Source organism: Lynx rufus, unplaced genomic scaffold (assembly GCF_022079265.1).
Source record: "Lynx rufus isolate CCGP_SWC_20201006 ecotype Redwood Valley unplaced genomic scaffold, mLynRuf1.p SCAF_15, whole genome shotgun sequence".
In the NCBI taxonomy this organism is placed as follows: Eukaryota; Metazoa; Chordata; class Mammalia; order Carnivora; family Felidae; genus Lynx; species Lynx rufus.
This window is the reverse complement of record NW_025814829.1, coordinates 35,781,731-35,808,490: the sequence shown is the minus strand read 5'-3', so window position 1 is coordinate 35,808,490 and position 26,760 is coordinate 35,781,731. Positions and strand designations below refer to the sequence as shown.

The following is a 26,760-nucleotide window of genomic DNA, read 5'->3' as shown; positions in this document are numbered from 1 at the left end:
CAGGCGGAGAAAGTGGATTGTAAACCCCAATCTAGTGAGAAATTCAGTGACCAGAGTGTCTAACCAGAAATCTAACTTGGTGAAAAAGCCATACAACCACAAATACCTGACTTGCCCTGATCAGAGTTTCATCTAGAAAGAGGCAGAGGAAGTGAAGGTGGGCACTTGTACTCTGGTTCCTGTTAGGAGGAAATGAGAAGACTCCACTGCCCTGGAGTTTGAGAGCACAAGAAGAAAGAACAGCTTTGCCTGACAGGTGCCCTTGGCCAGGGCTGACAGATCTATGACACGGTGGCTGCCACATTCTTTCTCTTTGAGGAGAGTTTTTTGAAGGGTTTACAAAACATCCATTTCCTCTGTTCCCTAATTCATGATCCGTGAACACATATGCCACCAGAAAGGGCTCCAAGGTCAAATAAGTTTTAGAAAGCTCCCTCTGGGAGTTTCACAATGTAAATTAGCCTATTGAAAAGAAGTCCACCAGTAAAGAAACTTATTAAAAAATTTTTTAACATTTATTATTGAGAGAGAGAGAGACAGAGTATGAGCATGGGAAGGGCAGAGAGAGAGGGAGACACATAATTTGAAGCAGGCTCCAGCCTCTGAGCTGTCAGCACAGAGCCCGATGCGGGGCTCGAACTCACAAACCACGAGATCATGACCTGAGCCAAAGTCGGACGCTTAACCGACTGAGCCACCCAGGCACCCCAAGAAACATTTAATCCAGGGTTTCCCATATTTATTTGATCAAAGAATCATTTTGTATGGATGTGTAAGAAACACAATTAACCTCCCAAGGAACTGGTGTTCCTCTCATGAAGGATGCTGTATGCAACAGCCTAATGCGACACTTCTCGAACTGGTGTTGAGGGAGAACCATGTTCTGGGAAAGCTAAGAGGTGTGTCCCCACAAAAGATTTCATATTGCTCATGAATTTTGTCCAAACAAAGTTGCACAGCTTTCCTTTTTATAAGTTTTCTCAACCTTTAAGGTTAAATCTTTTCTCCTCCCCAGTAACAAAATTTAGGAAGCACTGTCCTAATGCAACCAATTGTGGCCTTAGAGTAGAATATATGCTTGGGACTTCATCTGTTATCTCAGTGCACAGACGATGAGCCCCCACAGTGCCCTCATCAGATTTAGCAAAAGCTTTGCTCCTCCTTAAGAGCAGGAACCATCTCCCTTTTGGCTGGTGAGGACTAATATCATGTTTTCCATTTTGCTTTAGCCATTAAAAAGCACAAAGCCCAACTCAGAACTTCAACTATGGCAACTGAGGGATCTCGTAGCCTGCAGATCTGCCTCCGTGTTTTTTTCTTCTGGCTTTTGGAGCCTATTCTATTTTCTTACACATTTTCCTCTGTTCCTGAAGATGTGTTATGCATGTATGGTAAATTAATATGTATTATATAAATTAAATTACATTAGGGGCGCCTGGGTGGCTCAGTCGGTTAAGCGTCCGACTTCAGCTCAGGTCATGATCTCGCGGTCTGTGAGTTCGAGCCCCGCGTCGGGCTCTGGGCTGATGGCTCAGAGCCTGGAGCCTGCTTCCGATTCTGTGTCTCCCTCTCTCTCTGCCCTTCCCCCGTTCATGCTCTGTCTCTCTCTGTCTCAAAAATAAATAAACGTTAAAAAAAATTAAAAAAAAACCATTACATTAAAAAATCAGTCTAATAATTTTAATTTCTCAGTGACAAGGATGGTGCGAATAGAATGTGCTAAGCATCTCGCACATGGATTTTTTACTGAGTGCTAAAAGGCTGTCTTTGGCTCTGTCCAGTTCATCGTTTGCAGCAATGACCCGGATGAATTTCAGAGGTAACAAGAAGTTGAGAACAGAACTACGTTGGAAAAACGAACTCAAAAATGTATGGGTAGCTTGGAATGAAGAGCCAAACTTAACAAAATGAAGCAATAAAAGAATAAGGTCCTATATTTGGGTCCCCAAAATAACAACAGAGGGACAGGTTGAAACTTTGGTCTTGGGGGTTTCCTAAGTTTTTGTGAGTCCTGTGAGAATGATGTAGCTAAAAATAAAACAAATGTAATTATAAACTGCATTAGTCCAAGTGTAATATCTAAAAAACGAAGGGTTGCATGTCTGTACTAATTAAATACACGAAATATTATATGGTCAGTTCTGTGCACAGTATTTAAAGAGGGACACTGAAAAAAGAGGTAAAGTGAAAAGATGTTGAGGGGACTTAAAAACACTATCAGACAAGAGGAGAGAATACCATTTAAAGGGGAGAGAAAGGGGCGCCTGGGTGGCGCAGTCGGTTAAACGTCCGACTTCAGCCAGGTCACGATCTCGCGGTCCGTGAGTTCGAGCCCCGCGTCAGGCTCTGGGCTGATGGCTCAGAGCCTGGAGCCTGTTTCCGATTCTGTGTCTCCCTCTCTCTCTGCCCCTCCCCCGTTCATGCTCTGTCTCTCTCTGTCCCAAAAATAAATAAACGTTGAAAGAAAAAAAAAAAATTTAAAGGGGAGAGAAAGACTCAGGTGCAACACGACAGCTGCCTCAAAGGCATGCAGGAAGAATTCAAATTGTTAGATAAAACCCCAAAGCTGGAGAAGTAAATTATAATTAATTATATGAAAGAAAACCCTTTTAGGCTTACTATGAGAAAGAACTTATCAACAATAGGTAGACCCTCAGGAGCTATCTCGTACCTTAACAGACCTTAACTTGTAAAGGAGATTCAATCATAAGCTAGGTGGTTTCACTACAGGATTTGTCCTTAGTGCAATTGTACCTACAGTAGAGGCAATTTCCAAGGCTACTATGTGTAAAGGATATGCAAGAGTTGGTCTAATTTCTTGTCGTTCATCCCACATCACATACACTTTGAGAATGCATTGCTAAAAATAGCTCATCATATTCTTAGCTAACCTAAGAGAAAACTTAATGTCCTTCTGGAGTGGTAAAGAGACAGAGTGAATGAGACCTGGAGCTGAAAGAAATATTTCTGTTCTTATTTCTGGCTAATGGAGGCCCTTCTGTCTAAAAAAAAAAAACAAAAAAACTTTCTTTGTATTTTACTCACCTCAAATAATGCCTACTAACATAGGGAGAGTTAGACTGATTAGGGACCTTCCTAGTCTGAGCGATGACAGCTAAATTACACATTTCCTTTTGGAAAGCAACTTTTGGAGGAAGCTACTGTTCATTCTGGAATATTTACTATAACAGATCATCCTGTCACAAGTGCTCACGTTCAGCGGGAGGGCACCCATCCACAGTGTGGATGCCACCGCGCCGACTCAGGGACATGTTCCTGCCGTGCTCTCTCCTCTGCGCCATCACAATTTCTCCTTTTTCCTGTCAGCATATTTCTTTCAAGCTACAAGAATGCTCTCTTGTCACCATGTCCCCCTCCATCTTTCGCTTCACAAAAAAACTCCTTTGACATGTCCATTTTTGCTCTCACTAATCTCTTGTTCTCTCTTGAAACCTACTGCAAATCAAACGTTTACCTCATGCACGCCACCCAAAGTCTTTGTATTAATGTTAAGATCAGTAAAGACCGCCACGTTGCTAAATCCCATGGCAAATCCTTAGTTCTCATTTTACTTGACCAATTAGCTGTATCCCATGCAGTTGATTCTTGCCTCCTCCTTAAAACACTCTTACCTGGCTTCCAGGACCCCACCCTCTCCTGGCTTGCTTCTACTTCATTGGCTGCTCCTTTTTAGTTTCGTTTGTTTGTTCCTCCTCATCTTCTGAATACATGAAACATTAGTGTGTCAGGAATTAAGTCCTTGGACCTCCTCCCTTTGCATCTACACTCTTGGTCTCAGGGCTCTGACTGCCATCTATGTGTCCACCACTCCCAAAGTCCTACCTCCAGCCTAGGACTCGTGCCTGAGATCTAGACTCGTATGTCCACTTGCCTCTTCAGTATCTCCATTTGGATGTTTATCAGACACCTCCAATTTAACAGGTTCAGAACAGAACTCTTGATATTGCTTCCCAACCTGCTCCTCTCAGTCTTCCTCAAATCGGCAAAGGGAAGTTCCATCCTTCGAGTTGTTCAGGCCAACCCGATGGAGTTATTCTTAATACTTTTCCCCTCTCTCATATGGCACAATTTATCAGCAATTCCATTCTGCTTTGCAAATCTGTCTAGAATCTGACCACTTCTTACCACCTCAACACCACCACACTGGTGCTAGCCACTATTATTGCTTGTCCGGATTATGACAATATCCTGCTGGTCTCCTTGCTCCTGCCTTTACTACCATTCCCTCAGTCTATTCTCAACACAGCAGTCACAGTGATCCTGTTAAATAAATTAAGTCAGATCACATCACTCTTCTGCTCAAACCTTAAATGTCTGCTGATCTTATTCAGCGTAAAACCTAGTTTTTACAAGGGCCTATTAGACCCTGTATGATTCGGCTCTCTGTGCGTGTACACACACACACACACACACACACACACACACACACACCCACCCACCCCGGTACTTCTGGGACATCATCTCCTACTACTTTTTCTGACTCCTCACTCTGCTCCATACCCAGTGATTTTTCCCTAATAATCAAGGCCCGATGTATCTTTTCCAGAATGTTCTTCCCCTGGATGAGTGTTTGGCTCACTTCATTTCCCTCAGTCCTTTAAACAAATGTCATCTTCTCAGTAAAATCTTTCCCAGCCATCCTATCTAGAACTGCAACCCCCAATATTCCCTTATTGCCTCCATAGATTTATTTTTCTTATGTATCTGTCTCCCTTACTAGAATGAAAGCTCCTTGCATTTTGTCTGGTTTGTTCACTAATGTATTCCCAGGGCCTAGAATACTACTTAGCACATAGCAGGCCAATAAGAAATGATTGATTGGTTGATTGATTGACTGATTGGGTTAATTTGAACTGGCCACAGATGCTCCTGGGAGCTCAGTGGATCTAATGCTGTAACAGGGAAATATGTGAATAGTTTTCTCTAGTTCTTCCTTATCGTTGTAAAGCATGGTATTTATGTATACATACATCAGAGTCCCTTCTCCAATTAAACTTTTCACATGATTTAATTCTGTGTTAATCTTTTCTTCCATCACACTGGACTGTGTGGTGATGAAGCAGTGTGATGAAAGAAAATACTGGAACTGGTCAAAAAGTATATTGAAAAACTTGGCGATATGGCTGACATATTATATGATCTTATAGGAAGATGGAGTCACAACATTCTGGGATTAAATCTAGCTAGTAGTGTTAGGATCTTTAGGCAGAGGTGACAGCATCTGCTTGTTCTGAGTCCAAGTGCTTTCATCTATCAGGCATAGGTAACAGATTAAAACTACTATAGCTGAGAGGCATGTACGTTTTTATTCTTATTTTTTTTCAAGTCTACTTATTTGAGACAGAGCGCGTGTGCATGGGAGGGGCAGAGAGAGGGGGAGAGAGAGAATTCGGAGCAGGCTCTGCACTGTCCTGACGCGGGGCTCGAACTCACGAACCGTGAGATCATGACCTGAGCTGAAACCAAAAGTCGGACGTTTAACCGACTGAGCCACCCAAGTGCCCCAGCATGTGTATTTTTAATAAAAAGATGAAATTTTTACTTTCACAATACAAGAAAACAAAAATTTTCATAATGTATCTCATAGCACCAAGTCAAATTTCTGACCCAAGTTCTAAGTGACATAATTTAGACTCTGGCTATTTATAGACAGGGAGGGTAGGGATCAAATAAGAAAATGATTGTAAATCAATAAAAATGTTTACACTAATAATATCTACTACTTTTGAGAGCTTTCTATATGCCACTTAAGACATGCAGCACCTCATTTTGTCATCACTGCAACTCTATGAGGCTGTCACTCTACAGAGGGGGAGACTGAGAGACAGAGAGGTAACCTGCCCAAAGTCACGTTGTTAATAAGTGGTAGGAGACAAGTTTGGAACCTTCAAGGAGTCTGATTCCACAGATCTGGCTCTTAACTGCTATGCCCTATTTTCTCATTTTAGTGGCACTAACATCCGTGGGAGCATTCTGGGGATCATACATCCAAGAATATTAAATGAGGCTCAGGATATTTCAGGACCTCTAAAATCTAAAGATCCTAAGCAAAATTACCAACAGTCAAAACTCTAGAAAAACAATAAAACTCATCAATTTTATAAGAAAAGCTGGCTTCATTTTATCTATAGTATTGAGCTGACCAAAATGTTAATCACTGACTTCTTCTGCTCTTTTAAATGATAATACCCAAATATGACTTAGAAATAAAATTTGAAAAACTCCTGGCGTACGTTAAAACACCACCACCCCCAACACCACAACTAGCTGGCAAGCCCGTCAGAGTAAAAATGGTAACATAAGAGTAAAGTGGTGCGAAAAAGTTCTCATATAAAGACAGATATATTGGATAAAATACAACAAAAAATATTTGTAATGCATAGGGAAATCTTGAGAAAAGAGGAAAATCCTGACTACCAGAACAAATAGGGATTTAAAAGAGTGGCAAGAGCTGCAACTATTTAGGGGAAGAATCAAGCACCGTGGAAGAGAGAACAGGGCCAAAGGGATGTCCAGAGAGGCGCCACAGGGAACTGGAGACTTGGGGAGAGGCAATATTCTGAGACAATAGCTGAGAATTTTCCAGAATTGAGTAAAGATATGAATCCATAGATTTAATAAGCATAGTGAGTCCAAAGCAGGAAAAAACAAAAACCAAGCCAAATCCACATCTAGACACATCCAGAGAAACTGAAACAAACACACGAAATCACAAACACACACACGGTCTTCCACAGAAACAAAAAGATAAGACAGATTCCCCAAAAAGAACTATCAGCAGATGTCTCAAGACCAACAAGAGAGGTCAGATTACAGGAAAATAGTATCTTCAAGCTGCTGAAGTGAAAGAACGATCGTCCTAGAATTCAATATGTAAGTAAGCCGGAATTCAGGAGCAGGGGCTGAGATCAGAGCAGACAGACAGACCTCCAGACAAAGGCTGAGAGCTGACATGATGTTTGTGGGATTAACGAAATACTAAAGTATGGACGTTAGAAAGGTGGAAACAATGGTTTCTGTATTATTTTCATTCTTTTTTGTCATTCTGAAATACGTAAGGATTAAACATGCAAAAGATTTACCAATGAACAGGTAAAAATATTAACCACATTGATAATAAAATTAAATAGAGCAAAATGAGCTCATTCTTTTGGTAAAGACTTACAAATTGGTAGTAGCTAGTATTGGCAAAGGTGGGAACCTCCACTCTTGTACCGTGCTGGTAAGGATGTATAATTGCTACAACCTTTTTGGAGAACAATTTGACAACACATACGTAAGCCTTAACATTCTGCATATGCTTTTAATCAGCGATTCTATTTCTAGGAGTTTATCCTAAGGAAACCAATGGAAATAAGTACAAAGATCTACCATATCACAAGATGTTTATTACAACACTGCTGTTCAAAAGAGCAAAAAAATTACTGCCTGGTTAAATAAATGATGGTACATCCGTACAACAGATTACTATATTTCCACAACAATAAAATGGGATAAAGTTATTGAATGTGATATAAAATAGAGGAACATTTAGTGACAAGAAAAAAGTTCACATTTTATTGACTAAAAACAATCAGTTTACAAAAAAGAGACCATGATCTCAACTGTTTAAAAAAATCCTCTGTATAAAGACTCTAAGTCTATACATCACAATATTAAGAGCTGTCTAGGTGATGAGATTATCATGATTTTCTTTTGATTTACCAATATTTTCTAAATTTCCTAAAATGAGCATGGTTGTTTTATAATAAACATGATTTTTCTTTTGTACTATGGGAAAAATTTTGGTTCATGTGATATAAAAAAATTGTTGTTTTGAATCTCAATCTCTCTATGCAAGAGCATTAGAATTTCCAGGTGCTAGGTTGGCTAAATCTAACAGTGGGAGAGGAGTTTATTTAGCATTTTTAATCATTAACTCAAGGAACTAACAGTATCATTTTGCTATACATTAAGAGTGAACTCATGAAACAAGTTACATAGGCCCAGGTCTCTCTGTAGGAAGGTGAAAAACAGTTTATGACCAACAAAGGGAATATTCACAAAATATATGTTGTTACTATTTTCCCAACTCCCAAATCTCCTGAATTGTTGTACATTGACATTACCCTCACCCAAGCTATAATAATCTCATACTAGCAAAAGGAATTTTTGTTTGCTATTTAAGAATTTTCTGAAAACTGCTGGAGAGACCAATGTTTTCCTGTGTAAGTGATCCTATCTGGCACCTGGAAGCCTATGCCTTCCAAGGACAAGATCTTGTTTTGTGGTACGTCTAATAAAGAGCTACAAATCAATTCATTTATTGTTCACTTGTGAGATGTATTACTTGTCATTTCTGACTAATAATGCCAGTCTGCAGATGCCTCCAAATTGTTGCTCCCCCGCCAACGTATTTAATCCTTTCACTGTGAAGATGACATTTTTATAACCATGTGAAGTGAGAGCTGTCTGTAACTAGCTGGAAGCCGCATGCATTAAGCCTTCACTCTCTGTTCATTTTGAACTGCGACACTATGCTGGTTTCCTCATTTACTTGACATGCGCTCAAGATAAACTTACCTAAGAAGTTTTGCTTCAATAAACCTAAAGTCACCTTTGACCTACAGGCTACATCCTTCTCACTGGTCTTTTTTCCTCCACACATTTCTTTTGAAGGATTCTTCCAGCATTTTAATTTAATTTTTTTTAATTCTTTTTTTTTTTTTTTTTTTTTTTTGAGAGAGAGAGAAAGTGTGAGCAGGGGAGGGGCAGAGAGACAGGGAGAGAGAGAATCCCAAGCAAGCTCTGCGCCATCAGTGACCTGAGCTGAAATCAGAGTCAGATGTTTAACTGACTGAGCCACCCAGGTGTCCCATTTCCAGGACTTTTAAAACTGCAGATCTGGTCTTGTAATCTCTCTTGCTTAAACTCCTTGCTTTTACAATAAAATCCAAAATCCCTGACGTGGCTTACAAGGCACTGCAGGATACAGACTCTACCTCTCCAGTTTATGCCACCTCCAGCCGTGCTAACATTTCAGTTCAGACCCATGCTCATTTCAGGTCTTTGCAAACATGGTTTGCTTTCCGTGAATTGTTCTTCTATCTTAGAACCCAGTTAATGCTTACTCGTCTTTAAGGTCTCAGCTCAGATGTCACTTCCTCAGGGAAGTCTTCCCTGACCATCTTCATCAGATCAGTTTCCTCTGGGTTATGCTTGTATAAAGCTCTCTGTTCCTCTATTTTTATCACTTAATTTATAATTTATAAAATTTCTAATTTACTTATGTAAATTATATATTAATGGCTAGTTTTTCCAGCCAAGGATAAATCCATGAAGGCAGGGTCTAGGTCTCTCTTGCTTACCACTGTAACATTAGTCGTTAATTAGCACAATTCTTGACTCAGTGTGTGCCCTGAGATGATTTATAGAGGATATGATCAATTTAACTGATAGAAGGGGTACATGGATGTTTCTTGACATGCTCTCTTCTTTAACTCCTAAAGAAGTGGAGGAAGTAACGACTTAGAAATTAACAAGAACTCAAACTTTAAGCTGCTTTAGAACTATGAGAACAAGTTCACGTTCTTAAGAGGCAAAGAGCTATGAAAAAGTTGCTTAAAATCTTGGCTCTTATTTGCTGGGCAAGTCACTTAATATCTCTGAGTCTAAACTTTCTGTGAAGATTTTTTTTTTTTTTTTAATTTCACTCATTTTTAGAGAGACAGGGAGAGAGCACGAACGCGGCAGAGGGGCAGAGGGAGACAGAGAGAATCTTAAGCACTCTCCACCCTCAGGGCAGAGCCTCACATGGGGCTCGATCTCACGACGCTGGGATCATGGCCTGAGCTGAAATCAGGAGTCGGAAGCTCAACTGACTGAGTCATCCAGGTGCCCCAAGATTTTTTATTTTTAAGTAATCTGTACAATCAACGTGGGGCTTGAACTCGAACTCTGAGATCAAGGGTCACACACTCTGCTAAGCCAGCCAGGTGCCCCCAAACTTTCTCATTTGTAACACAGAATAACGTGAGTCCTTCCTGCCTCATATAATTACTGTGAGGATCAAATAAGGCATGAAAAAGAATGGCAAAGTATAAAACTCTAAATAAATGTTTATCTAGTGTAGTCATTACTGAGTAAATGAAGCAATGGAAAGGCGCATACTTGGGGAAAACTCATTAATTTAAGCCTTACATTTGTTTTTCGTTATATGAATATAAATACAGACAAGATAAAATAGTTCAGAATCAAAATGTTTAGAGATAAACGTGAATCAAGTAATGAGTTCCCCGAAGTTTGCTACTGCTTAACATTCTTTTAGGGAACAAAGAAAAGAATGACTTTATTTTTTTCTTTCCTTTTTCTTTCTTTTTTTTTGTTTGAGAAATGTTTTTCTAGTGCTAGGGAAATCTATTGCCAAATGGAATAAATCCTACCCAGCTAAAAGCTCTGGATAATAATAACGAGGAGGAAATCATAACAGCTAGTATTTACTGAGTTATATGTAGCCAGGGAACTCTTGTATACATACATACGTAAACATACTTTTAATTCTCTTAATAACTGTCTTGGTAGATTACAGATAGGGAGATGAGACACAAGGGGATTAGACAATTTGTCCAAGATTACACACCAGGTATGTGGCAGAAAAGGGATTTAAAGGCAGGCAGGCTGGCCCCAGAGTCTACACTGATCTCTTCTTAATGCCGTACCTCATCCACTCGGCTTTTTATTTCTCAAGTTTTCCACACCCACAAAATACTGTTCAGTTAAATATTCATCTGTCAAGTTCAAAAGAAAGCAAGTTCCAAAACTGAGGGGCAGAAATGCAGCAAATGAAGGCCTTACGGCTTCACTATCATAGACTTAGGGTCAGTTACATTCCTTTTCTTTTTAGAATGTGACTACATTCTGATTTTAGAAGAGACAGTCAAAATAAACATATTGCAGTTATATACACTGACCAGGATATGATCCACTCGGTCTCTTTTCTTTCTTCCAAATTTCATCATTTTCTGCCAATCTGTTTTGTGGTTTGGCTCCTTTTTAAGACTAAACAACTTGAGCACTTCGGTGGCTATGAAGTTCTGTGAAAATAAGAGGAAGTAATGAACCAAACAGCCAAGTTTCTGAGAGTCAGTGCTTATAATGCAGGTGCATGCTAAGAACATAGCATTTATAATAAAAGATCATACAAATTTCTTCCACTTAACAGTTCCACTTAGCAATTTGAAGACAAAAGCATTCCAAATGCTCTGACTTTGCTTACTCACTTAAAGAATTTTTCTTTTTACACAACATACAAAAGTAAAACCCACTGATGAATCTGCAAAGAAAAATCACTTTAGAGTCCCCTCTATCTAAGAACCGCCATTAGCTAACTTCAAGCGGGCAAAACTATTAGAGAAAGCATTAAATAAATCTCTGCACTTAAAGAATCCCACATAAAGGTTCGAAGCAGTGCCATGGGAGCAAAGTACAGGCTTTGGCTGGGATAGTTTATTTTGAAGCACCATGACTGAATACATTGAATTGTAAAAATATTAATCAGTGCTTCAATATAAGAAGCATGATAATTTTACTAACAGTATTTAAACTATCATCCTTAAAAACACCTTACAAAATGTTATTTCAATATTAAAATCGCTGGGCAGCATCACTGTGTGTTATACTGATATATGCATTTTGATGATTGTTGATATATATTATGCATCTTGTCTTTTTAAAAAATTTATTTGAGAGAGAGAGAGAGAGAGAGAGAGCATGAGTGGGGAAGAGGGGCAGAGGGAAAGAGAGAATCTTAAGCAGGCTCCACGTAGAGCTTGATCCCACGACCCTGGGATCATGACCTGAGTGGAAATCAAGAGTTGGACATTCAACCAACTGAGCCACCCAGGTGTCCCATTATGTATCTTGTCTTATTTCAACTTATTTGTCCTTTGTTATTAATAAAACAATTGGCGTTTACAACTTTTTATGGTTGTTCCATTAAAAAAATGTCAATGGGGGGAAAAGACACATTTATGAATCAGAATCATTTGAAAAGATTCTCAAACTACCGATGTGCCCCCAAACTCCACCAATCCACACACATTTTCTAGCTCTCTCTCTTTCAAGGATGTATCAACACTGGAGGGCTGAAAGCAATGGAGTACACCTGTGTTTTGAAAAAGCTCCCCAGGCAGTTCTGATACTTTATTCCTCAAAGCTGAAAATCATTTTAGAAGTTTTCTTTTTTTAATGAATCAAAAGTAATCTTTGGAAGCTTTTTATTTCTTCCTTACTTTAATTTAAGCGGGGGTCAGCCTGTAAATATTTAAGGCTTTGTGGGCCATTTGGTCTCTGTCGCAACTACTGAAGTCTGCTGTTGTAGCAGAATGGCAGTCATACACAATATTTAAACAAATGGGTGTGGCTGTGGTCCAATACACCTTCATTTATAAAAACGGGTGGTAGGCTGGATTTGGACTGTGAGCCACAGTTTGCCTAACTTCAATGTAGGCATACATGACATCCCATAAATATCTGTTGGTGTTCTATGAGTACAAAATATTTTCAAAAGCTTTCTGTAGTTAAATAATACTGTATTGTACATTTGAAAGTCACTAAGAGAGATCTTAAAATTTTTTCATCACACAAAACAATTTGTAACCATATGTAATGATGGATGCTAACTAGACTTGTGGTGACCTTTTTTTTTTAATAATATAGACAAATACAGAATCATTATGTTGTATACCTAAAACAAATATAATTATGTTAATTATATCTCAATTAAAGAAACTGACTAAATTGTTTAGGCAATGCCTCCACATGACATACCAGAATAATGTATATGTTCTTTACTATATTTTAATAGTCCACATACACTTCTGGATGATGTAAGAAAATACACCAGTAAGATGAGCACAGGTGACCCTTGAACAACATGGGTTTGAACTGTGTTGACCCACTTATACACAGAGTTTTTTCAAGAAATACATAACAGTACCATAAACGTATTTTCTTTTCCTTAAGATTTTCTTAGTGACATTTCTTTTCTCTAGCTTAATTTATTATAAGAATACAGTATACAAAACATGTAACATACAAAATATGTGTTAATTGACTATTTATATTATCAGTAAGGTTTCTGGTAGACTGTTAGTAGTTAAAGATTTTCAACTGAGTAGGGGGTTGGCAGCTCTAACCCCCAAAGATGTTCAAGGATCAACTGTAGTTGGAGGTATGCTATAGGGGCAGGATGCAGGGGGCAGGCTTTCTGTGATCAAATAAGTCTGGAAAACACAATTCCAGAGCCTTGTTCCTCAGGGTGGGTTCTAGGGTCAACAGCGTCCACATCACTTGGGAGTCTGTTAGAAATTGTACTCCTGACCTGCTGAGCAAGAATCTCCATTTTAACCAAATCCCCAGTGATTCATATGCACATTACAGTTCAAGAGGCACTACACTGGGAATACAACCTTTGCTATATTAAGGAAACATGTGAACGGGCAGAAATTTCCACCAATGTGACTTTGAAGTTTTGCTGGGAGTCACTGTAGCTTCAAGGCACTTAACCTTTTCAGGGGCTTCTTAGATAACAAACAATATTTTTTATATATCATATTACTATCCCACATATTTCAAAACCACCTAACTAATTTGAGACCTCCAAAATCAAAGATGAAAAGGTAACACCTGTCTAGGGCTGGCATATTTGATAGAAGACATGTTTTCAGGTATACTTCTAGAATACTGTACCATGATCTCTAAATTGCCAAAAATTTACCTGGAAGTCCAATCATTTATCTCCCAGGGTATTTCCTAATTTTTTCTTAAATATTATAAATTATGTACACATAGGAAATGTTAAAAAGTTATACTTGCAAAAACTTGAGGATTCAGGACTCCCTCTCACCTCATCCCTCCACTGCTCATGGACTTCATGAATCAACAAACATGTACTGAAAACCCACTATGCAAAAGGCCTTGAGGACAGAAGGAGAATCATACAGAAGAGTACCTGCTTTTACGGCATTTAAAGATCTACATAAATGAACAGCAAGTCAAAAAAGGAGATACTCTCTAGTTTGCAGTTTACCTTGATTTCATCAAGGTTATTTGGGTTTTTCACTCGTCGGAAATAACTGGAGTTGATTCTACATGGCTTCATCCAGACGGGTTGATTCAAGTTGGGATCCTCTGCGAATATTTCCTCAAAAATCTCTTTTGTTAAATCAAAAACCGCCTTGACAGAGAAAAATGAAACAAAAATAAAATGGCTACAAATCCAAATTTCAAACAACAGAGATTAGTCTAAAAATTAAAATTATCCTTCCAGGTTACATACCTGTTTGTAGACTCTTTTACTAGTGCTTTCTATATCTAGACCCTTACTGGCACAACCAAGCAGTTTTGCAGGAACACTGATGCTGTGGAGATCGTGACCTAGTTCTTTCCATTTCCAGAGTTCTTCCACTGCATTATGTACAAGAGTTTCTACTTCCTCTGTGGTATGGGGGACTGCCAACAGTGTCTCACATGGCTTCTGGGGAGCTCTTTTAGGTTCTGCCATTAGAGGTACAATTGTTTCTTCTGCCTTGTTTTTGGGGATCTTGTGAGAAGAGCTCAAACCAAAGTCTTCATCAAACCAGTCTTGATCATCTCCTAACACGCTCAGGAACTCCCGGCTGATCTCAAGTTCAGCAAGTCTTTTAGCGAGCTCCTCCTGTCCACTGGCACCAAATACTGGACTCTCCTATGGAAATGGAACCAATCAAACAGAGCACCGTTTAGTAACCTCAGATCATTCATTTGGGCTTTTTGTTTTTAAAGACAAAGCAAATATATTATTTGTATGTTTACTCTTTCTCTATAAGCAAAACAAAAACAACATGGTGGCTACTAATTAATAATTTAAGAAGAAAGTATCCTGCTTCCCATAATTCTGCTTACATAAGCCTTATAACTGAATTTTTATAAACTGTTTATTGATTAGTTGTTTTTTCTTTTTGAATCATCATTATTTTGTTCCTGAAGGACTCTCTTGTCTCTGGGATATGGAAACAATATATGAAATTTCTCACCTCTGGTGATTATCTGGCTCAAATTACTCAAAATCATTACTTTTGTTCAACTGTCTACGGGCAACCCGAGTTAAGTTGATGGTCTGTCTGAGTATATGTCATAGTGGATGTATTTCAGTTTTCCCAGAATCAACATCACAACTGGCAATATCTGCAGAGCAATTATGACTGAGTAGATAGGTAGACACATAATTTCATAGGCAAAAAAGAACTGCATTGAGAACCACTGGAAAGCTCCATGGAGTAAATCTGTTCAGTGGATCTGGAAGAGAATCTAACCTCCAGACAGCACACAGGGGTCATCAATCCAGCACAAAACTGCCAGTGTTTGTGACAATCCTACAGTGACCACTCATGACATAATAGAGGACAATCATACTTCAGACAGAAAAACAGCCACAAGGTCTTTAAAAACTAATACAGTGATCTTTATCTAATAAATAACATGTCACAAAAAATCTATGAGGAACTACAGAATTAAAACGCACTACAGAAGGTAAATTGACATTCTTTCTAGACAAAATACTTACAGGCCTGGGGCATATATCTGGTGAAGAAATCTCTTCTTTTTCATCTTCTAAGTCAGGCCTTAAGAAGCAATCTGGAACACTTGCTGACTGTTCCTCAAGATTTTGGGATAGGCCTTGGGGTGGCATATTCTGTCGATCATCATCAAGAAGCCCTTGATTGCTAAGCTGGATTTTCTCATTCCTAGCTTTTTTGATTTCTTGTAGTTGATTGACTGTGTCCTTCACAAAGACTGTTAGCAAACTGTCTGTCAGTAAGCTGACTTTTTCTAGCTGCTGCTTTGACTTTTCCTCATTTAGTGAGGACCTCAGCTGGGCTTCCAGTTGGTTCTTTTCTCTTGTTAAAAGATCTAGAAGTGGAGTAGAGAGCTTTTCTGACACCTCAGGACATAGGTCCTCTTCCTTTTCTGTCAACTGCTGCTGCTGCTTTAATTCTTCAGAAAAGGCATTGTCTAAAGTATCGCCTTCTACAGCAATGGAAACCTTTTCTATGGCACCAGGAACGTCTTTGTTTTCCTTTGAAGAGATCAGTGAATCCACTGAAGATTGCTGGTGAACATGGGCTTCAAGTACCCCAGAAACGTCCTGTACCTTGTCTGTTTCTATTTTAAGGCTTCTATCAAGTGAGGCTTCTATATCATGCATACTAGGTAGAGAGTTCTCATAAAAATATTCAACTGCATCCTTTTCTCTATCAAATTTGGAATCTGCTGTATCTTTTTGTTCTTGATTATAGTATTGATATCGTCCATCTGAGTAAGACTCTTCATCTTCATTTATGTCTACATAGTCATCAAAGTTTTCTGGAATGTGAGATATTTTTTGAGGGGGAGCAAAAATACCATGCTTCTCTCTGCACACAAAGTATACAATGCCATCATATGTCCCATTGTTATTTCCTTCAGCTTTATCCAACTCCACTCCAGCCCAAAATCCTTTGGCAAAACTGGTCACGCCTTTGAATCGAAGAGTTCCTGGCTGAACATTGCCAATCAACACCCTATCACCAATGTGGAAATCATGTAACTCATCTGCAACAGAAACTGAAACCAAGGAAGGGGGTTCCGTAACTCCCTGTTCATGTTCTACATCACTGCGCTCCTTACTTTTCATAAGCTCAGTGGGGGACTTGAGTTCTAATAGCCTCTCAGAGTGGACACTGCTATGAACAGAAAGGCTTTTCTCACTGAGGCACTCACTGATTTCATCATCACTGCCCAAGCTAGTGGCTCTACTTGCAGAGTTCTTTGTTGGCCGTGACTCATCTCTGCAAGATTGAGAGTCTTTCCTGAGTGACAACAAAGATGACACCTCAAAGTCATCTTTGTACAGTTCAGCTGAAATGTCTTTCTTGAGAGAAGACACTTCAAAATCTTCAGAGTATGATGTCTCCTTAGGAGCAAAAAGATGCTCTGACAAAGACGAGTCCCTTTCCTTTATGTTCCTTTGTTCATGAACTTCTTTTTCTGATTGGGTGCTTGTACTGTGATCAGTACCTTGATCTGACTCTCTCTCTTTCAACTGTTTTTTATGAAGATTTTCAATGGCTAATCTAACTAAGTCTTTCTGAACATTTACAGAATCTAAAGGAAGATCCTTCCTTGAAAGAATTTCAGATGAATCTCCCTGTTCCAGGTCTAGTTTCAGTAAGACATCAGACTTCCTACATTGTTTTGAATAGGCCTCTTCAATCACACTCTCTTCCAATTTTGCATAGTCCACTTCTTGTATTTCTGATTTTTGACTAGCTTCTTCAACCTTGGCATCTAACACATCCAGAATTCTATTAGGGGCATTCAATTCTTTGAGAAGAGATAATGAAGGTACATTTTCTAAAGAATCGCCAGATTCTGCTCTGGCTTTCCTTGATGATCTAAGAATTGGGGATGAAGTCTGAAAATGCTCTTCTGTTTGTCTATCCAATTCAATGACTCTCTTCGCATATGCAGATAAAGACCTTTCCGATACTGATCTCTCAGAACCTGCCAATGCAGCATCTTTAAGGAAAAGAAAAAAAATCTTATCAAAATTATTTAATCACAACCTTTTAACTGCTGGAACCAAAGGTTAAATAAAAGCCAAATCTTCATGAGGAAAAACTCTGGTCAATAAATATAACCTCTTTTGGTTACCATATAAGCTAAGTTTTTCCTTTAAGAGAATATATTGCCCCAGCAATAACCAGAACATTTAGAATGACTGGAAATTTAAAGTTTGAAATATTTCTTAAGGGCTGTCTTAACTTAGAAAGTGAAGAAAAATGGCTCTAAGTTTATGGAGACACTGATTTGCGTGATCAATTCCTCAAATCATGTGAAACCAGATAGATATTACATACACATTATTTCATATAGGAAAACAATGAAGGAGAGACAAAGATACTTTGAAAAGAATGAATTTTCCTGGGGACTTCAACTAAGCTCTCAAATGCAAATGCAAGAGAAAAAATAACAATTTCTGCAAATACAGTATTTTTTAAGAGCTAAAACTGCAGAATAAGAAAAAAAAATATTTGATGAGCTAACAAACCAAGAAGTAAAAGTTCTGAATTCAAATCTCTATTTTGTCATTGTTTCTACATAGGCTTTTTTATGCCTCAGTTTTATTTCCTCATTGAATTACACTTTATTTTCAATAATTCTTATCTTTCTTTGGATTAAGTTGAAAAATATACATGTATATAACCACTTAACCCTGAGAAATAGTACAGGCTGAAAAAAATATATAATCAGTTATAAAATTTGATTAAGGGAGAATTTAGGGATGCCGATGATACACTCAACCATTTTAGATTAATGTATTTATGCTTCAGTTTTTAAATTTATATATAACCAATAAATCACTTTTATATAAAAGTAACTTAAAATTTCAATAATTATTATCTTTAAGAAATTCATTTTTTAATCGAAACGCTGTAGAGGCAGAATTATACACGCCCTTGCATAAATTCTTAAGTCTAGTGGATACAGCGTCATTATTTTCCCTAGTTACATACCAACATGTTCAGCAATGGACTCCAACGACCCTCTGGCACGCTCTGATTCTGTTAGTGATTTCCAGTTCTTTGCTGTTTCAGATCTGAAACAAAAAAATAAAGAGTAGAAATAAATGTACTGCTGATATTGTAATAACTGGTAACAACAAGCAGTCAACTCTCAGAAAACTACTTCTTCACAGGAGGTATTCCAACCTGTCACTTTCACCAAGCCTGTTTCTGGCCTTCATCACTCTCAGTAGACAATCTTGCCTCTTTTAATGAGAAAAACAGAGGCCATCAGCATGACCTTTCTTACCCTGAGCCTTTCTACCTACAAATGTATCCATATTCATAGCCATCCCAACTGCCTTTCCTTCTGTCTGCAGGAAAGAAAGAGGTGTGTCTTTCACACTTATTCAAAGCTGATTGTTTGAACCTCCTGCCGAAAATCTCACACACTGCCTCAGCCTCATTAATGGTACTCTTCAGTCACACGTTCGCTTTCCTAGAACCTTCAGTCCTTCACCCTGGAGATTTTTCCCCTTCGCTTGTAAGTACGCCATGAGCCTCAAAATTTTACCTCTCAATTCTTCATTCTTCCACCTCCTGGCTGCTGTCCTCTCTTATTCTTTAAGTTAACAGAAAGAGCTACATTCTTCATTTTCTTGCCTTCTCTTTATTTGCTAAGTCATAGTATTTGGCTTCCGCTTCTCTTTATAATGCCTTTAAATGCTATTTTATCATAATTAGTACTTGGCTCCCTTTTATTCTCTCTGAATGCGTATCTTCCTTGCGTGATGTTGCTATATATATGCTTTCAACCACCATCTATATGCTCCTCATCCCATATATATCTTACACTGACATCTTTCCTGGATAATTCTCCTTAGGTGAACCATGTACACCTCAAAATTTGTATTCTAAAACCAAAGTCATAAGCTACCCACAAAAGAACATCTGACTTTCCATTCAGGTTAATGGAATGTTGACCCAACCATTTAAGAGAAACCTGGGAGTCATTCTAGATTTCTCTTGTTCCCCTATCTAGCACTTCAGTGAAGTCTACTTCTCAAATATTTTCTTTTAAGTGTTTTTAAGAATAAATTCTTTTTTTTTTTTTTAAACTAAACTCTATCCCAAGATCAAGAGTCACATGTTCTACCAACTGAGCCAGCCAGGCACCCCTGCTTCTTAAATATTTCTAAGTTTATTTCCTATCTCTGTTCTTATTTACACTGATTATCTGAAGCCTGGTCTAGACTCCTGTTCTCCCTGCTTCCGAGTTTACTCTTTTCTATTTCTCCTTCATATACTAGTCAGAAAGAGCTCTCTGAACACAAATGTGATTACATCATTCTCTAGTTAAAATCCTCCAAGAGTCTGGTTAATAAAACCGTAAAGCAATTCATTAGTGTATTATGTAGAAATCTAAGAATAAAATTTACAGTTTTGTAATATAATGGAAAAATGTATATATTACAAAAAATATATATATAAAATCTAAGCGTAAGAAATCCTAAAAGGAAATACATCTAATTGTTGACATTTGCAATTCTGGGATAGTTCAGTATATGATTTAAACTTTTCTTCTTTTTACTGCTTCCCTCAATATTCTAATTAAAATAATAACAGTAACTACTAATACGCAGTGCTAATTGTATGCTAAGCTCTGATCTAAGTTAAGTCTTTTAATTCTCATAACAAGTTAATTAGTTAGGTATTATTATAGGGATATAAATCCCTATTAAAAAAATAAGCACAGAGAGATTAAATAACTTGCCCAACAAAGTTAAATAGCTAGCTGGTACTGAAGCCATGATTCAAACTGAGGTAATGAGAAATTAATTATCATGAGTCTCTATTATTTTTGTAACAGACTTAAAAATCCCTAAGTATTTTTTGGGAAAGCCTTCAAAGGCTTCCCATCTTCTGACAAGTAAAGTAGAAATTATATTATGAATGAGTGAGTACAAGGTTTTCACAATTCAGTTTTTATTTTTCCAGTCTCTTCTAACATTAGCAACATTCTATAATGTTCAGTTTCTGTAACATGCCAAGCTCCCTGCTGCTTTTGGTCATTCATCGATGTCCTTCTCTGAAATGACCCCTATTTCTCAGTCCCACTGACTGCTTACCCCCTACTCATTGCTCAAAATTCAGTTTAAGTATTGCAACCTCACTTTTTTATATACAATCTCCAATGCTGCCTCTCAGTATTCTGTATTTGCACTCACTGGCTGCATAATATTCCATCCCTGGGAAGACCCTTAAGTTACTGGGCTATTCACCTATTTCTGGACATAAAGATATTGCATATTTTCTCAAACCAGGTTTCCAAGAGTGAAATTACGGAGTCAAAAGTTACAGGTTGTTTTTTACTTCTGAAACACTGGCAAACTGCTTTGCAAAAGTCTATTGCGACTAGCAATACTGGAGGATACTATTTTCATTGTGCCCACCAGATTTCAGGATTCAGAATATATTTTTAAACCTGTACCTTATGATAAATTCGATTTGTGATTACATCATACATAACTCTAGTGAAAGTAAAAATATTGGTTAAAATTAACTTCACAGTTACTTAAAAGATAGCTTCTACTAAAAGTCTTCCCTTAATTCTTTTCTCAAACAAGGCAGAATATAGAGAAGTTATCAAAAATTTCTACCTGTGTAGTGGAAGGGGCTTGATCTTGGGTTTTTCAGAAGCTGAGGAGAGCGTTTTAATTTGAGGCTTGGCTGTTGGTGATGTTTCCAAATCTCGGCTAAGCTCTGCTTCAGTTTTCTTAATGAATTCATCATATGACTAGTTTAGAAAAATCAGAGGAGTCACTATACAGAATTTTTTAAAAAAACTATTTTAAATTAGAAAATAGTATATTTTATGGTAAAATATTCAAACAGGAAAGAAGATGTAATGTAAAAATCTTTCTCCCAGTATCCATGTCATTCCCCAGAGTGCTATCAACATTTACTTGTAGATCCTTCTTGAAACAGACTATGTATAAGCATACATGTGGAACCATAATCCTAATATGAGTTAGAAAATGACAAAGTCTCATTTTACAAAAATTTAATACCTATGAAGCAATAATTTGGGTCCTGCCCCATTACAAAACTTCTTTAGCTGACTATGTAATTATTCTTTTAAGGGTGTCCTAATACTTCCATGTTATTTTTAAGAAGTTTAGGCATTACGCAGAGTTCAATGGCAGCTTCTTGGGAATACAAATCCTTGGGAATACAAATCCTGAAGAAGGAAGGCTGTGATTAGAGAACATGATAGTTCAGAATTACAAAAAATGTTATCAGCCATTCTATAAACACTAATGTATAATTCTGATTTGGGTGAAATCTAAGGGAAGTCCTTTATCTATTATATTTCTTAGATTTCTGGGCTAAAATCCCTACTTTTATATCTCTATTTGAGACTATAGCTGTTTTGTTTAACACTGTATATCCAGTACCTACTCAGTGTTTGGCCCCAAACAGGCTGCCAGTCAACATCATAGAATGAATGAATGACCATATGGATGCTACTCAGTTGCTACAGATCCCTAAAACTTGGGCTGAAATCCCTACTTTTACAACTTTCACTATCCATATCCTCTAAATTTTCAATGTTTTGGTAAAGTAACTTCTGGTATTAAACACACACCAAAGCTAGATGGTCTAGCTAGCTAGGTATATATGAGGACTATAACTTCTCAGACCTGAAAGCTATACTTACATGGATGTAGTTGACTTATCACATCTGTGATTAAATAAACTCCCAAAGATTTTTTATATGAAATGCTATATATATTATGTTTTTCTCCACCATATACTATAATTCTAAAACCTAAATACACAACTTTCTTTTGTCTGTAAACCATCTAGTAAAATGTTGAATGAGATGGATCCTATGGCACTTCTCTAGAGACCCTTCTGGCTGGCATATCCATTAATGAAGAATTTTGAGCAATGCTATTCAATCTAATAGTATTTCATTTAATTTTCAATGGCTCTCCATTACCTTACACTAGTGCTTTTAAATTCTGGGTCCCACCCTAGATTATTAATCCCTCTGGGAGGGAGACTGGATATTTGTATTTTTCAAAGAGCTCCCCAGTTAATTCTAACGTGTGGTCACGTTGAAGACTACTGACTTGAAGTCCAAACTCATCCGTCTGATTCTAAGACCCTGAACATGATCTTTATTTTTGAAATTTTGTTTCCCACTATTTTCCACCAGGAACTTGCCAGTATGGCTATTCTACCTTAAGCACTTCCCTTACTTCTAAACATCTGTGCAAGTTACAGTCCCTGTTCCCATCTCTGTATTGTGTACCTGTGTGAATGTCTATTTTCTCCACATCTGTCAGCAGCCCTGTTTTCTATGTGGAAGATAGGACACAAAATTTAGAATTAGAGATCTATTAAAATCTAGCTTTACCACTTCTGAGTGGTGTGTCCCTGAATAGCATTACTCTCCCTGAAACTCAATTTCCTCATCCGTAAAACTGTAGACAGTAAAGCCACTGTTGCTTGAGGATAAAATGAATACATGTAAAGTCATTAGCTGAATTCTGGCATACAAATAGGCACTTAAATATTTGATGACTAAATTAATAGATGTAGGAGGAATACATATTTGGTGTTACCACAACAAGGACCATTGAAAGGACAGAAATACTGACTAACAGAACCAAAAGATTTTTAACATTTACAGAACCTAGAATCCTACAATGAAATCAACTGCCTTGAAATTTTGAGACTTCCTATTATTGGAAGTGTTCAGGTAGAAGCTGAATGGTCTTCTCTGGTGATGCCGTGAGAAGGGATTCTTGCGAGGAGCAGGACGTTCAGATTGATTCTATGATGAATGTGGCATTTTAGGAACACTAGGCTGGCAGAAGGTATGCAAGTATTAGGGAAGCAACAGAGACAGGGGCATTTAAGAGGCCATGCAGAGAGCAGAGATAAGGGGTCATGAGGCCCCAGTCGGCTCGATGGCAGCTGGAATGGAAAAAGCAAGCAGACTCATAAAAAAAAAAAAAAAAGTACCAGTGAGATCTGGTAACCAAAAGGATAAGAGAAAACAGAATGAGGAAATATCAAAACCAGGTTTCCAGCTGGGGCAGAATCAGGGAAGGCTGCTAGAGCATGGGAGAAGTCTAGTTTAGAATTATCACTTCTGAGCCATTCAAATAGGACAATGTGGCATGAAACATCATTCTGCTTAAAAAAAAACAAATTGTTTTTAAAAAGGCAGTAACAGTTTCAATAGCTAGAATTATTTATCTTTTTTTACAGAATTATTCATCTAATGATTCTTTGCTTAAGAGGGCGTGAATTTCAATCTTTCACAGGCCTAATCTTTCTTATTTAAGAAAAAAACCTCTTATTTTAATTTGATTTTAAGAATATTTACTTAATACTTGATGCTATAAGATTTATTTTTTTATTTAATGTTTTATTTATTTTTGAGACAGACAGAGACAGAGCATGAGCAGGGGAGGGGGAGAGAGAGAGAAAGACACAGAATCCAAAGCAGGCTCCAGGCTCCGAGCTGTCAGCACAGAGCCTGATGTGGGGATCGAACTCATGAACCACGAGATCATGACCTGAGCCAAAGTCAGATGCCCAACCGACTGAGCCACCCAGGCACCCCAAGATTTATTATTTTAATATTTAACGCTTTAAGCAAGAGTTTGTTTAGATAACCTTGGATTTCTTTTAAAAAGAGGTTAAAATGTGGCACCAAACTAATAATGAAAAATTCTACGCCATTACTTTATTAACAACATTTAAAAAACATTTTAGGCTTCAATATACATTAGCCTTGATACTGAACCCCTTCCTATGTCTAACCTCTAACTGTTTGATCAGACTGGCTTCTTGGGCTTTCAGTCTTTCCTTCTGCCGTTTTCTCTGTTCCTTCTTCAGCTGGTCCACAACTGATTTTCTTTTCCGCAGCTCATCCTTTAGGGCTCTGATCCTACCTTCAATGTCACTTTGGTCAGATGTTGTTTCTGAAAGGGAAATAAAATCTTTCATTTTAACTTGAGAATGAAGTTAACTTAATAACTACTAATGAAAGCAGCAAGGTGATACTACACTTACAGTCAATCTAACATTTAAAATTAAGGAATTGGAGCTTTTGAAAAAAAATTTATTAGTGATTTGCATCTCTCCTTTCCCTGAAATATACTGGGCGGTTGGTCCTTCCTACTTATTTTCACTTTCTAATTGTACTATTTGAAACCTCAAATAAATCTTAAGATACCCTATCTTGATGAGATAAACAACCGGAAATTGAGAACTTTTAAGCTAGTGAAATTTGGGCATTGTGAGGAATTATTTCCTGGTGACAAGAGAAACATATTTATCTTTCCTTCCCCTTAGCTATTAATAGTTTTTAAGTCCTATTAAAATAAAAATGAAACTTTGCCATTTTACACTGACTGTGAATCATCAGTTGATGTCTTAATACCATATAAAAGGAAAGAAAGAAATTATAAAGAAATATACTCTGCTATAACCTTTCTTTAGAAGCTCTTAAAATATTTAAAATAGCTAAAATGAAGCTAGTTAAATCTTATTTTCTTCCCAACAGTTCCCTACACATATACACGCACATACAAAGTAGATGTCCAGTCACAGCAAAATCATGAAAAAGACATTTCATTATAATAAGTGTCACATACATGCTATGAAAATACTGTCATTTAAAGATGCTGCTTGGGGCGCCTGGGTGGCTCAGTCGGCTGAGCGGCCGACTTCGGCTCAGGTCATGATCTCACGGTCCGTGAGTTCGAGCCCCGCGTCAGGCTCTGGGCTGATGGCTCAGAGCCTGGAGCCTGCTTCCGATTCTGTGTCTCCCTCTCTCTGCCCCTTCCCCACTCATGCTCTGTCTCTCTCTGTCTCTCAAAAATGAATAAATGTTAAAAAAAAATTAAAAAAAAAAGATGCTGCTTATTTCACTACACATGGAAATTGCGCAGAATAAAAATGATTATTCCTCACACCTCCTCCCCAAATCAAGTAATAATATCATTTCCACACACTAATGTCGAGTGAGACATTTAATAGCCATAGAAATACTATTACAATAGAAATACTATTGTATAAAATCTGAAGACTCAAATGTATGCTACAACATTAAACCATAAATAACCAGGTTTTTTTTCAGGTACTTCAGATTAAATTGCGTAAGAACTAGTTATGGAACTTATTTAAATGAAAAAGGATTATAGTCTTTTTTAATAGAATGATCCCAATATCTGGATTAGAAATAATGAAATCTAAGTTCCTGTCACTTCTATGTTGCTAACTTTAGGTACCTCAGGAAAGTAATACCCATCTTATACCACTGGTGGCATCATCGTGAGTCCTTAGCATGGGCAAAGCTCACTATTTATCGATCAACACTCATAAAATAGCATAATAATAAAGGCCATTTTCAACTCTGGATCTGTTACTGGTAATTGGTAAGGTAAGTTTGACCCCTGCTGACTTCTAGAATTGATGTGTAGATTAAATAAGGTGTACAAAGCACACAGCACAGCAACTGAACTACCATAAAAGCTCAAAAAATGGTGGTAAGAGTAATACTCATATAAAACAAACATTTTATGCAGCTATATTTTAGGTAACAGATTTTCCAATCTAAAACTAAAAATGCTGGTGGTGAGAAGAGAGCCACTGAGTATCTCCCTTATGTTTTCTTCTAATTGCTGAAGAAAAGAATCAATTGCTTTCAGGGTTAAAAGGTTCTGAGCCCTTTGCAGAGATTCAATTGATGATTCTAGTGTAATAATTTGGGGTAGGACTGCAGGTTGACCTAAAAGTTAAAATGTTTCTAAAATGAAGTATAAACCCATATCCTTGCATCTTCTAAAAACTGAGCTTCTTTTAGCTGGATAAGCTTTTATGTGCTTCCAAACCTCAAGACAGGGATAAAATTTGAAGACTTTGATAAAATTGTGGGGGGGAATCACTATACTCCCACATACTTAGTTTCAACCTTGCCCCTCTCCCAAAATGATTATTTTAAATTAGCATATACATATTTAATAATTTATTGTCAAGTTAGCTAACATACAGTGTAGTCTTGCCTTCAAATTAATATATTTTAAAAATTGCACATGCCAGCAGTGATTTTTCTTTTTCTTTTTGTAATTTTTTTAATGTTTATTTATTT

The 26,760-nt window shown here is 37.5% G+C and overlaps 1 protein-coding gene across 2 annotated transcripts in view; it reads right to left on the bottom strand.

Moving 5' to 3' along the window:
- Positions 1–26,760, bottom strand: part of CEP350 (centrosomal protein 350) — a 155,977-nt gene that overhangs the window by 4,941 nt on the left and 124,276 nt on the right. For both annotated transcript variants that reach the window (XM_047076855.1, XM_047076856.1), the window contains exons 31-37: positions 24,429–24,589; positions 21,245–21,381; positions 18,597–18,679; positions 15,605–17,598; positions 14,339–14,746; positions 14,090–14,236; positions 10,971–11,093 (exon numbers count right to left, since the gene is read on the bottom strand). In XM_047076855.1, the coding sequence (XP_046932811.1) occupies positions 10,971–11,093; positions 14,090–14,236; positions 14,339–14,746; positions 15,605–17,598; positions 18,597–18,679; positions 21,245–21,381; positions 24,429–24,589 (3,053 nt within the window). The remainder of the gene's footprint in view (positions 1–10,970; positions 11,094–14,089; positions 14,237–14,338; positions 14,747–15,604; positions 17,599–18,596; positions 18,680–21,244; positions 21,382–24,428; positions 24,590–26,760) is intronic.